The 13,929-nt window shown below is 44.3% G+C and overlaps 2 protein-coding genes across 2 annotated transcripts in view; both read left to right on the top strand.

Moving 5' to 3' along the window:
• pyd (zonula occludens-like protein polychaetoid) overlaps positions 1-13,929 on the top strand; it is a gene marked incomplete at its 5' end in the record, with an annotated part of 754,603 nt that overhangs the window by 82,773 nt on the left and 657,901 nt on the right. The window contains one exon of the mRNA XM_075893243.1: positions 2,032-2,134. Within this exon, the coding sequence (XP_075749358.1) occupies positions 2,032-2,134 (103 nt within the window). The remainder of the gene's footprint in view (positions 1-2,031; positions 2,135-13,929) is intronic.
• The window catches only part of LOC142813835 (uncharacterized), a 213,605-nt gene that overhangs the window by 97,285 nt on the left and 102,391 nt on the right, over positions 1-13,929 (top strand). The window lies entirely within an intron of this gene.

Genomic DNA, 13,929 nt, shown 5'->3' with positions numbered 1-13,929 from the left:
AGTGCATGCTCCTCATGATTATGCTACGGTAACATCAAAGTTCTGTAATGAAAAGAATCTTTGCAAGCCAAACATTGAATTAAAGTGTCAGCTTTGCAATTTGACTATCTTGAGCTGTAATAATGGCCAGAAATTTATGCCACCTATTCAAGAGAGAGCTGTTCCTAGGAGTCAGAGAAAATGTTTTCTACAAGAAATAATTACGAAGGTCTGCTGTGCATTTAAAGTGTCTAGGTGGCCTTATCTAACAGTTTCCAGTTGTTTTTGTTTTGCTTGCATTGTTATATCTGACACAGGATCGCATCTAGTTTCACTAGTTGCTTCTATGACGTCGTTGTCACGCGTGCATGGGTGCGCACTAGCGCTGCAAAACACATGTGCTGCTCGAAATTGTCTTGCAACCCCACCTGAATTGAGGGAGGAGGAGCTTAGAGTTCAAAGATGACAGCACCTCAACTTCAAGTTTTATGGCGATGATGTTTTGTGTCAGCCTGAGACATCTGCGGCTGTTCATGCGTTTATTTTTTTTACATCCTCAAGTTGTCTCCTCCGCTGCTAGTGCGTATAGCTTCTGACCTTTGTGCGCAATATTATAGGTATACTCTGGTTACATGCGTGGTCCACACTCCGTTAGGGCGCGGCGTGCTGGCACTGGCTTCATAGCTTCTCCTAACGACAAGAAGGCCCCTAGAGCACTTCTTGGCCCTGACTATGAAGCATTGAGAAAGGTTTTAGAACTGCACGTGAGATTACCTTTTTTTTTTAATATGATATGTGCAAAAATGAAAAGAAATATGCTTGGATGCATATAATGGAACGCCAACTTATGCGTGGTGAGGTGGCTCATGGAAAGAGGTGACACTTCATGAAATAGCGAAGTTCATTGGACATCTCATTTATTAAGGGATTATTTACTTCACGGGTTTCCATCTATGTTGGAACACTTGGAGACTCTTATCACAAGGCAATGAGAATTTACCGAGAAGAGTGTACGAGTACACTTGCGTCTCACGGAAAATCATGCAATGCTTCACCGCATGGCACGAGGAACAAAGCGGCACCTCGGTTCTGTTTTTTGTTGTCTATGTGAAGAGAAACATTTCTTACAACATTCATTATTTTTATACTGTTCCTGGGTCATTTATCTACAAAGTGTATATTCTGAATTTTTTCGTTGTGAGTATTTTCACACTTATAGTGTTTTTTTATTGCACTGTTTACCAACTGGCAACCGAAAATTCCACAATTTTCACATTTTTATTCATTCTAAAATATTTTTGTTGCTTTACAACATATATTTATTGGAAAGAGCGTTTCATTGTGCAAAGTTTGATGTGGTGCAATGCGTTCTGGAATACTTTCAAACTGGCAAAAACAATCTTCCTCAAGGCATATAAAAAACAACCATTTTTGCGCGGTAACGAAAGAGTCAAGATACACGATACATTGTTGAATTCAACACAAATACAAATACAGATAATTGTCCTGCAAGACATATCATGATACGGATACAAGGTAACCAGAGAGTTTTTAAAATAGTATCTCAAATACATACATCTTCGGTGTGCCCTGTGTGCCGTGCGCAAGCACACTTCCATGCATTCGTGTGATATCGAGTACTTAAATACAAAATGCCTTCATTTGTTGGTATAACAAGCTTAAAGCTTGTGATATGCACATATTACGAAGTTGCTGCCGCTTATGGAGGTGCACTTCTTTCGATTGATAATTCTAAACTTTGAAAATGTCTTTTGAATGTGAGAAATGCTTCTAAAGTTGGAGTTTATCAGGTAAATATCAATTGTCAAAAATTTCACTGGTGAGTGTTTGCCTAGTTTTTTTTTTCTGATTTATCCGAAAACATGGAGCCCCAGTTATGAGCAGCGCTGCTTGTAGTGTTTGAGCTAGTTGAATACATGTACTGGTGTAGACAATGGCTCGAGCTCCACAGTGCTTCTATGCTTTTTCATTTCAATCAATCAATCAATCATTTTATTTTCTTTAGATAAGGTAGGTGTTTTCTCTTTTCAGAATCAACGATCGGGTAGTCAGTGCCAATGGGCTGTCGCTGGAGAATGTGGACTATGCGACTGCTGTGCAAGTGCTTCGGGAATGTGGCCGCACAGTGAACTTGGTGAGCATCTATTATTGCACTGTAGCAAAGGCCACACCCAAAGCACTTTGGATGTTAGATTGATGTGTTTCATTGCCATGTGTGTTGTGACGTTAGCGAAATTTTTTTGAAAACATTTTAATGAGATAAAACTTGGCTTACTTCAGTCTTAAAATTGGTCTTTGCACGATAAGTTGAGGTTTCTTTGAAACAATCCCAATGTAAATTGGGATTGTTTGTAGTGTAGTGGTTCTGTACCAGATTTCAATAGCAGCATCATTTTTAAACTGGGTGATACTTGTTGTGCATTGAATGTTGTCATCTGTGAGAAATGCCCATGTAACTCAGCCTAATCGATTATTGCACCTTAATGGGACAGAAGAGCACAGACAATATGAGAAAGAACACGGAGGACTAAGCGCTGCTATTAACCGGTTTCTTTATGGCAGAAAGTATAGGTGACCCAAAATAGAAAAATGGCGCAAATGTTATCAAGTGACATGGCATAACTATTGATTCAGATGAGGTTCATCAAAATGAAACCAGTTTATTAGCAGCACTGTGTCCTGTATTGTTTGTTTTTTATCCTGTTGTCTGCGCTGTTCTGCCACAATGTTCATGCATCACCGAAGGAAGCTTGTGTAGTAATTGTGTTTTATGACAAAGTTATTAGAGTAAAACCTAGTGATACATTTGCGAAGGGACCGCAAGAATTAAACCTTAAAGCCGGGAAATGCAAGAGATTTGAAAAACAAAGTTAATGAAAAACTGGACCAAGTGCACAGAATTTTATTTCAATGCTAACACTTGGAAGAAATCATGCAAAATCACTTGGTTCGTTTACTAATGCCTAGTATTGATAAATGTACGGGCATAATGACAAGTGATGCCTTTTGGCGATACTTTCAAGAGATGTTCGTCAGATGCGTTAAGATCTTATAGCAGTATTGCAGAACTGTTGCCCTAATGTCCGACCAGTAGGGCTAGTAATGAATGGCTGAACACATTGCAAAAGTGAAAGTAAAATTAAATCTCAGTGATAAAAATGTTGTGGGAAGACAATAAATGTTCATATCATCCGAAACTCGAATAACCAGGAAACCTGAAAGATTGGTATGTGCAAGGGCCCCAGAATCAGGGTGGCAGGGGGTGGTGGAGCCCCTCCCTACTAGCAAAAGTTTTCAGTTTCAGTTTTATTGAGCATTTTCATCACAGAGTTGCGGAAAGAAAACGCAAGGATAAGAGCAAAAAGCTGCTATGTTAGCAGCTTGAAGAGGCCCCTACCCCTTTTCACTTGGCATTACAAATCTGCAGAGCACAAACATGAAAAAACAATTTGACGTCGATTTTCACAACTTCAAGAAATTAGGAAATAAAAAGAAAAGGCATCAAAATTACATTAGTTTCAGGTTTACATAAAATAAGCAAACCACAAAGAGTAAAAAACAACAAATAAAACAAGAAAACAGTGTACGGTCAATCATAAAACAATGCACACGTTGCTAAACGGCTAACAAAGTATTATAAAATGATTATAAGACGTTTACAACACTGGGTATGTGAAAAGCACAAGTTTGATGCACAAGGGAAACACTGACGAGTGAAATGTTACATGTTTTACACGTAAAAAAAAGCAATGAAAAAAATGGCAGTCGCTTAGCTCAGCTATGCCAGGATATACGTAGCATTAGCAAAGGTTCAGCTGTTTATTCTTAGCTTTCCAGAGTGTCTAGGATTAGCTTGATTATCATGCTTACTGCTGCTGCAATGACACACGTATATTTACTTTGCCGGGTAACTACTTCGGGATCCGATGAGTTAAGCTTCTCCACTCTACTGCACCATTGAGCAGCATTTGCACTCTCCTTCTCCATGGCTATACCACAGTGGCAAACGCCAGTCAGAGGGGCTATCAAGCGGCTCCAGCGCAGTGTCAGATGGCGACTGCACAGGGAAGGCGCGCGCGTCGGCGTCCATATGTCTACAAAGGCTATGACGGCACTCCTCTGGAAAGCGCACACCGGCGGCGGCGAGTCGCGGGCGGCCGCGGCCGAGTGCGAGGGAGGTGCCGGCTCCGGTGCGTGACACCACTGATCGTCTGCGCAGCGCATTGATTTGCGCCCACACCGGCGGCGAGCCGCGCGCGGCGGCAGCGGAGTATTATGGCGTTTGCGCAGACAAGTGCCACGCGAAATTGGCTCAGCGAGGCCAGTGTAGCTAACGCTACAAAAATGGCAAAGAAATCAAACATCATAGGATACCATGTTACACATATATAGGTTGTTTTTTTTTACTTATAGTATTTTAGCCAGACAATTAGAAGAAGCTAAACTACACGCCGCCATTCTGAATGAAAAACATCTTAAGTTGTATTTTATGCATGTTAAAGATGTAAATGTTTTTATTTTCAAACATGTTAAAACAAGCAGGAATACAGTGTTCAAGTCTTCTCAAACCATGATTAGTTTGCGAATAAGGAATGAACCGGGAAAGCATTTTCTGAATGTCATAATGGAACTGTTGCCATTGTGTCCGACCACTAGGGCTAGTAATGAATGGCTGAACACATTGCAAAAGTGAAAGTAAAATTAAATCTCAGTGATAAAAATGTTGTGGAAGGGCTCAGCCCCTCCCTGTTGAACCATATCACAGATTTTGGCATTGCGCAGTTTTTAACTCTGATTTTTAGTGACTGAAGAACATTATGGCATAGTGACTGAAGAACATTATGGCATGGAAGAGGAATGCTTCGCACACCTGTGGCACCTAAAGCCCAGCTAGTGGCGTTGCCTCTGCGACGCAATGGAAACTAGTGCAACTAAGTGAGATCAGCTAGCCATCAATCGGCCAAAAGGTTCATTCAAAATGTCAACCTCTAACTAGAGTGTACTAGAATGGGGGAGTGGGTCCACTGAAGGCTCCACGCTGAGGCGTTTTTTTCGGAAAATCCAGGTGGCGCTACCATCGCCTTCACCTGAAGACTTAGCCGTGGTTGCCATGGTTACAAGTCCCCTTTGCCACGCGGTTCGCGACGGGTGGGTAGTCTGATAGTTCGCGCGGTTCGCGTGCTGCTCGCGCGTCTGGCGCAGTCTCGCAGCGTTGTTGCTTCGTTCGTGCGTGCGTGGCCGTGAACGGCGTCGCACCGTGCTTCCGCGCCAGTTCAACAAAATCTAAATGTTTATATTGCGAAACGCCCTGCTCGTATAGGTAGTCACGCACGCAAGTACCGTGATTTCCACGGTAATTGTTTACAATCAAGAGCGTAAGTTGAATTTGGCTTTTGCGAAAACGTACGCATCGAAAGTGTAATATGAGCATTAACTGCGATGCTTTTAAAAATGTCAATATAACTGGGATATATAAGTAAGTTTGCGTTTGGTGCAAATTTAGACTCACGGCAGCAAATTGAATATGATGCAAGACTAAAGTTACCAGCTGTTATCACGAGAATTAAAGCTAAAGTATGCGAACCCTTCTGCAAATTTGCAGCTATTCGTTAGGGACGCGTGATATTATTGAAAAACTGAACCAGTCCTGTTGCGATTACGTGAGGGTGTTGGCAAAGGAAGTTTAGTCACATCGGACGGCAACTGTGCTATTCGTAGGAAATGACTTATAGGGCGGACGCACGTCCGTCGCGGTGGTTTTATGATGAGTTTTTGTTCGGCATCTAGTGCTGGTATACGTTGTAGGTATTAATGAAATATGTTATATTTTACCTTTTCTCTTCGTGCCTGCGGTACGTGTCCATGCAAACATTTGTTCGAAACATGAACGTGTTTTCACCTATAGATAGGAAGTCTGAAAGACACCAATAAAGAAGTGATATGCGCAAAATATTTTATTTTAAATTGACTGCGCAAGCTTTTCGCATAAATATAAAAAACAAAATAAATATCATCGAAAGACTTCGACACCGTCGCTCAAGGAACGTCAGGCTCTATGTTGTCCTGCTAAGCTTTAAGTGTTTTGCTCTCGCTCGTTTCGAAGCGTTTTCCCTGTTCATTCCCTTCACTAAGAAGTGAAGGCGAGTGAGCACGTAGAACGAAACGAGCTTTGTGCTCACTGCATCTTTGTGGTCTGGACAGCCGACCGCTTTCGAGTTCAGAAAATTAGTTTTCACCAATGAAAGGATGTCAGAGATGCTATCTGTGTGCAACATGGAAACACTGAAACATTCAGTAAACAAGTTTTCAAGTGAGGCAATGAAATCATACAGCTGTCGTGAGGGGTACAGAAGTCCACCCCAGTCGCATTGCTCCGTGAATTGCGAAGGGAGCTGTTCAGCAACCGCGACAGCTTTCTCAAACAGAAGCACTTCTTTGCATTGTACGCATGCCAACTTCAATACACACTTTCTGGCCACGTACCCTGCTGTGTAGTAAATGAGTCTCGAGTCACTCTTCTCCAAAGTCACATCGATGTGGTCAGCAAACTTTTCTGGCATCGTGGCAATCGTGCTTTCGACCTCGCCAAGTTTTCCCTGTGATATAAGATCATCAATTTTTTTGTGCGTGACCTTTAGACCCTGTCTGTCATGCACAGTGACAAGAGCGTTTATCATGTCAGGGTTTGCGTTTGCGCTGTCCACACTGTGCGCCAAGTTATAAAAGGACAAGCAGTTGACGGTTATTAGAAACTCATCCGGAGAGGGGTGCGCGTTGCAGCCACTTGACTGGCGAACGATGCCGAAGAAATGTTCCACGGGATCGGTGCTAAGTCGAGATGTCATGAGATATTTGAATCCAACGCTCTCTGTCAGGTACTTCAGCAATGAAAGGGTATTTGCTATAGTGACCCTAAAACCTATGGCAGTGGACTCGCTGAGAAAGTGCCGCTTGTTGTCACTGAATGATTCCCAGTCATTCAGGAAGTCCAGAAAATTGGACAGGAATGCCACGTCTGTAGAAGCTGGTCTCAGCGCTTCGGCCCGAAACCTGGAAGTCATCACGGTGATCAGTCGTTGGATCTTCCTGCAAAATAAACAAAAAGAATGTATGTCAGAAGAGCGCTCATCATGCGTTTGAGATGTTTACGATTACACTTAATTCATTTGGAACGTAGGCGCAACTCACGAGAAGAACAGCTGAGTTGCCTCGATGCTGCCACACCTTCTCTCGATGTCCTCCTTGTAGAAGGCCAGGCCCCGTAGGACATATGGACCGAATAGTTGGAAGGCGAAAGGGGTTCTCATCTTCTCAAATGAGTTTGGTTCCAGATGCGTCTCGGTCAAATTGGGCATAACTTTCAGTGTCCTAACACTTCTGTCTAGAAGGTACGCCTCCCGAACCGGATGCACAGACACCTAGAAATATAGGTTGAGGTAATGCAATGTATGCAAAAAACACAATCTTTGTAAAATGTCAACCATGAATCTATACGTACCAATCCGTCTGGTGTTGCAAAGCCTTTCTGGAGAAGACCATTCCTGAGGCATTTTAGCAGATGCGGGAAATCGGAGATAAAGTGCAATTTCCTCATCTCGTCGACAGGATGCTGTATGGCGCCATTTATTTTCTTCGATGACGCCGACACCCCCGCTAGCTTCCACATTTTTCGATTCCAGGGGGCTCCGTCACAAGTGATGTGGTCGACGAACAAGCCCGCCTGTTCCACGAGGATGGTAGCTTCCATGAGAATTTTCAATAAAATGTCTCCTCTCACATTTCCTTTTGTCGCAAAAACGCCCACAATTTGGCTCCATTTTCCAGCGAAAGGCACAAACATGATGACCATGCCGTGATCACATTGCTGGTACTTGTCTTCGGGCTTCGTAAATTCTCCAAGGTCCACGAAGCCTTGAATCTGGCCAGACGCCGTCACATTGAAATGTTCTGACAATTTCATTTCGTCCACCAATAGTCCGCCGTGTCTTTCGAGGTCTGACATGCTCGCGGTTTTTTTCTTTAGAGTGTTCATTACTGCTTGATTAAAACCGAAGGCCGACTCGTATGACCTCAAGTATCTTTTCAAAGTAGTGTTGCTGGGCATCATGAGAATTTCGTTCTTTCTGATGTGCTGATAAAGCCGGGGACTCTTTAGTTTCATGAGTAAACACTCGAGGATCCACTCCTGATTGTAGCGCATGCCCTGCTTGCTGGTTTGTTTGGCAGCTTGAAAGCAAGCGCGAACACTTGCCTGCTGCTTTCGCGGTAGTGACGATATTTTATCCTCTAGTATTTTATCCGCGACATTCGCATTGTTTGCCCTCATCTCTTCGAGACGACCAGCAATGTCCAACAGCCTTGTCGCCATCCGCTTGTTTCTCTGACTCAGGACCCGCAGTTTGGTGGAGACTGAGTTTCTTCGCTCTTTTCGTTTTAGGTAGCTTTTTCTGGTGAGTATTACTTTCCTCACGTACTTGCATGAAATGCATGAAGAACCTGGAAGTATACGAGAAAAAAATTATGAAGAGCTTCCAGTTTTTTACCATGCATGTTTGAAACGCAATTTATGCACTTTCACTTTCTGTAGGCAAACTATTCTTTCGTAAATGTTAATGAGTACTACAAAAATTAGGGGCCACACAAATGTTCTAGCATTAAACAGGTTACTGATTGATTAATTGTACAATTACAAGTGACGTCTCAATAAACGTTTGCCGCACTCACCTTGTTGTTTAACCGCTCCTTTGCACGTGACACTGAAGACAAGGCCGTCGGAATGAGAGATTTGCTGCTCCAGTTTCTTCGTAAGAACGTCATAGGTGAAGTCCTTCGCCCTACCTGCTCCTCTGCAAGGGTGAAGAGATTCTGCGCAGTCCAGGACTTGTTTGGCATCTTCAAGGTTATAGGCGACCTTTTCGGAGATCAGCGTCTTCCGAACATATGTCCGACAAATCACTTCACTCCGGTCGGTACCGTAATTCATGAGCACAGTCTTTTCGATGCTTACGAGTTCACGACTTAGGGAGGCCGAAACATAAGCAATTCCGTCATAATGACGAAACTTGTGCATTGCCCAGTGGTCGTTTGGCCGGACAACGTCTTCAAGTTCAAATGCGTTGTCGCTTTGCCTCGCACTTTCGCAATCTTCAAATCTCAGTTGCGGCTCAACTGATTGCAGCGCAGTTCTTTTTGACGGCTGGTCTTCACAGGTTGGTGGTGAAGCCGCTCTCTTCTTCGTTGACTGCTCCGGTGTGGGCTGCTCGTCAGGACACTTCAGGAGATGAGGTATAATTATGGGTACAGCATCACTGCGAAGTTCCGGCTTTCCCCGCTCTATATATACTTCTCGGCCTTCGATAATATGTACATATTGCCTTAGTATGTATTTTTGCTCGAAGTGCAGCTCGCAAATGGCATCGGTGACTTGCAAGGGCCGATCAGCGCGGTTGAGATTCTGGTCCCATAGCCGGCGTCTTTCTTCGTCTTGAGGTACTCCAAAGAGTGAGAGCTTGGGCTGGTTTTTAACTCTGCTGTATCCGGTTTGGCAGCCTACGACACAACAGTAATTTCTACGCCTAGACGTGCTCATCCTCTAATCTTTTGAAGCAGCTTGGAACGCTCCGTTATGCAACCAGCAGACACATATCTGCGCACGCAAACGTGCCGTCTGCCGCGTATTCTTTGTCCAGACGGCTTTGCTCAAAGGGAAATACAAACCTACGCGTTCACGAAAAAAAGCATACATTTTATTTCATGTCACTTGTTTTTGTCTCTAATAATGTGTAAAAAAAGAACCAGGAGACAAATTGTGAAAACAGCGCACGAACGACGGTGCATCGAACAGACGACGGCGCGTCGAGCAGACGACAACATCGAGCGCTCAGCGTCCCCGCCAGCGCGTCGTGCGGCCCGAACCGCCGCACGACTCGCACGCTCCCGCCGAAACTGACGTCACTTCAGGAGAAGGCTACTGCAGCGCCACCAAATTTTCCGCCGTTTTTGCTTCACCCGCACCGCTTGCCGCCGGCCACAGTGGACCCACTCCCCCATTCTAGTACACTCTACCTCTAACTGCTTCTTTGTCAAGTGGATGTTGGCTTTGAGGTGGGCGTGCACTCTTCATTAAGCACCTGTCAGTGCTACAGGATTACCGTATTTACTCGATTCTACCGCGCCCTCGATTGTAACGCGCACCCGATTTCCACCGCGAAAAAAAAAAAAAAAAAAAACGTAAGACACCGATTGCAACGCGCACCCATTTTTCTCGCTGGCCCGCACGATCACACCACTCGAAAAAACGACTCCTTTCGGGAGCGTCTTCTATTTAAATATGAGGTACGGGCGAAGCTTGTGCCCATCTGACGTGTAACAGAGCATTGCCGTCACTGTAGTTTTACCGTGGACCGATGTCAGCACGCGAACTTGCTTCGCCCCCTTCTTCTCGACGGTTGTGGTGCCAGGCATGTCGAAGTAAAGAGGCGTCTGATCGGCATTCCCGATTTGCCCAAGCAGGTAGACGTTGTTGCGCCGCAAGTTTAGGACGAACCTCTGAAAACTGTGAAGCTTTTCATCGTACTCCTCCGCAAAACTTTTCACATATGCATGTTCCCCTTCGGAGGAAAAAGCCTTTCCTCTTCATAAAGTTAGTTAGCCAGCACCTGCTCGCTTTAAACTGGCTCCGCATTAGACCGTTTTCTAAGACTAATTGCATAGCCCGCACTTGGAGCAGTTCTGTCGTCACGGGCCGCTGTGCCGCTCGCTGCTCAAGCACATACTCGCCGAGCAGCTCTTTAATTTGCGGAAACCGACCCTGCTGTAGTCCACTGAAGCCTTTGCGTGAAGCTTTGCTGTTGACAATCTCCTGCTTTTGTTTCCGCCGGTCCCGCACGCACGTTTCGGGAACTGCGAACGACCGCGATGCGGCCCGATTTCCGTCCGTTTCTGCACACGCGATGACTTTTCTTTTAAAAGCGGCATCGTGGTGCACTCAAGTTTTTGGAGTCGGCCCTTCCACACTGTCGATGCTAATGCACTACTAGATGACGAACTCCTCAGCACACGTACGAAGTGCCGCACATGGGAAACACATAGGCAGAAATGGCCAACGCGCCATGCCGACGCACATAGGGGGCGGCCATTTTGGATTTGCCGATGGCAATAGATTGACCGTAATTTTTGTTCGTACTCGATTCTAACGCGCATGCGATTTATGAACTCGCTTAACCGGAAAAAAGGTGCGCGTTAGATTCGAGTAATTACGGTAGTAGAATCCCGGCCGCCGCATGGAGTGGATTGAGAGAGAGTAGCCCCAACATTGTTATTTCATTTATTCGGCACACCGAAGAACACGGGTGCCTTTACTTATATTAATACCGTGTAAATACTTTTACATAAAATATTTTCTTATACTAACATGTCCTAGTGACTGGTCCGAACACGAACACCGGTCACGCAAACCTGACCCTACCAGTCATGGACTAGTAAATAGTGTTAGAGAATGTTGCGCTGTAACAGTTACATAACACATCTTTGTAGCCATGTTGTGATGCCAGCACACAGCTCAGGCAGAAAGTAGCCGTGATACCTTATAAGCACAAGCTTTTGCACAACTTGACAAGGTGACCAAGGTGTACAGCATCAAAGTCGAATTCTCAGCACTAAACAAGCTGTGCAAGCTTTGGAGAATGACTGACCCAGAGGAAAAGATACGGTAGGTCTATGAAGCAATACTTTTTTGCAGACCAGTTGGTTCATATTTGAAAAATTGATTTGCTGCACAAACTTGAAGGAAAACAAGGGGGACAGGAAAGAGTGCAGACTACCAACTGTTTATTGTCGTTTCTTGAAGCCAATATATACACATGCTACGCTGCGCTTCCACGATGCGCACAAAACCAAAGGTGCCGCAAACAAAGCCGTCCCAAAACAAATCAATTCAAAAGTGATTGCCATCACAATGACAAATGCGAAAATGGCAAAATACAAAAGTGATACCCACCACAATCAAAACTGCGTATTCCCAAGGTGTGCGCTCTTATTTAATTTAAAACTTATCTTTTTTTATTTATTGCACCAAGCATCAACAAAGGCGTGAAAATACGAAAACGTACTCTAGAGACTTTTGTTTAAAAACACTTAAGATAGCGCTTAGCACCGAATAAAACAATAAAATAACAATTTTATAGTTACTCCAAGCAGTCCCAAGTGAACAAACACGAAGAAGCAGTACGCCGAGAGAGTAAAAAAATATAATAACGAACATAAAACCTTACAAAACATTACGTAGGGTCACATGGAAAAAAAAACACGAACACTCATGACCAAAACAAAAGAAGAGAAATGGAAGAGAAGACAATGCAAGGCGTTACCCACAACATTACACATGACCATGTAGGAAGACCATTTCCCTGTCCGAAAGTGAAATTGAAGGCATGCTTATGCACTTGTCATTAAATTGCTTGATAAAGTACGCTTCGATAATCTTCCTTTCAGTCTTTTCACGTGCCCTAGCCATGACTGACACATTCTCAAGCCGGGGGGGTGCAACTGCATGTCCTACGGCGGAAATCTAAGCGGCCAGACTGTGCTCACGCAAGCGTTCGTTGAGGCAACGCCCCGTCTGCCCTATGTACGCCCTTCCACACGACAAAGGGATCAGATATACAACAGCAAATACACACCTAATTAACAGGTTTGTATGCTTTTTTGTGCATTTTGCCTTCTTTGGTTTAGTCATTAACGAACAGATCTGGCCTAACTTTGTAGGCGCTGAAAACAGTAAATCAACACCGTACCTATTAGCCACCTTTCTTACATTGCGGGAAACTCTATGTAAGTACAGCATAACATAAATAGGCCTCCTCTCCTTTCCTTCGACGCTTGGACCCCCGCCCTTGTATTTTTTAAGAAGGCTTTCACAAGCACTAGCTAAAATGTGTGCCGGGTATCCAGCCGCGCCCAGACGAGCTACCTGATTCTTGAAGCTTTCAAACATCAGATGAGGGAAAGACTTGTCGAGGGCTGCCGCACAAGCTGACAACACAATGCCCCTCTTACTCACCTTCGAGTGCGTGCTATCAAAAGGCAACAAGTCTTTCTTCGATCGTGGATTGTATTTAAAGCAGATGTGCTTCTTGGCAAACCTCAGCCGTAGGTCCAGAAACTGGATCTCATTTTCGACCGGCATTTCGTGCATGAACTTCAGGCCACTGGAATGTCTGTTGAAAACCTCAAGGACACCCTTCACAACACCCTGTACACGTTCACATGAGACCTTCCCAAGCACGATAAGGTAGTCGTTCACATACCTGAAGGTGCGAACGACATCCAAATAAGAGTGCACACCTTGGGAATACGCAGTTTAAATTGTAGTGGGTATCACTTTCGTATTTTCCATTTTTCGCATTTGTAATTGTGGTGGCAGTCACTTTTGAATTGATTTGTTTTGGGACGGCTTTGTTTGCGGCATCTTTGGTTTTGTGCGCATCGTGGAAGCGCAGCGTAGCATGCGTATATATTGGCTTCAAGAAACGACAATAAACAATTGGTAGTCCACGCTCTTTCCTGTGTCCTTTGTTTTCCTTCAAGTTTGTGCAGCAAATCGATTTTTTAAGTATGAACCAACTAGTCTGCAAAAAAGTATTGCTTCAACATATTTCTACTCCTGCAGACTCTTTCCTACGTTACCTGAAGAAGCCAGAAACGGCCATGGCTTGCGTGAACCTTGTCGCACAGTCTATCTGCATGTCTCGATATCTCTACTTAAAGAAAAAACACGTTCCAATTGAAGTGAGAGTACTTTTCGGCGCTCTGGAGCCATCCTGGGGTCACGCCAAGAGAGTTTGTAAGCTGATGAAGTCTGAATCGTGGAGACAAGTGTGATTCTATCTTGACTGGCTCAGGGTAGTACTCCAAGAGGACTGTGGTGGT

This window comes from Rhipicephalus microplus, chromosome 4, assembly GCF_043290135.1.
Source record: "Rhipicephalus microplus isolate Deutch F79 chromosome 4, USDA_Rmic, whole genome shotgun sequence".
NCBI lineage: Eukaryota > Metazoa > Arthropoda > Arachnida > Ixodida > Ixodidae > Rhipicephalus > Rhipicephalus microplus.
Note: the sequence above shows the minus strand (reverse complement) of the source record. Positions and strands in the feature narration are given on the sequence as shown.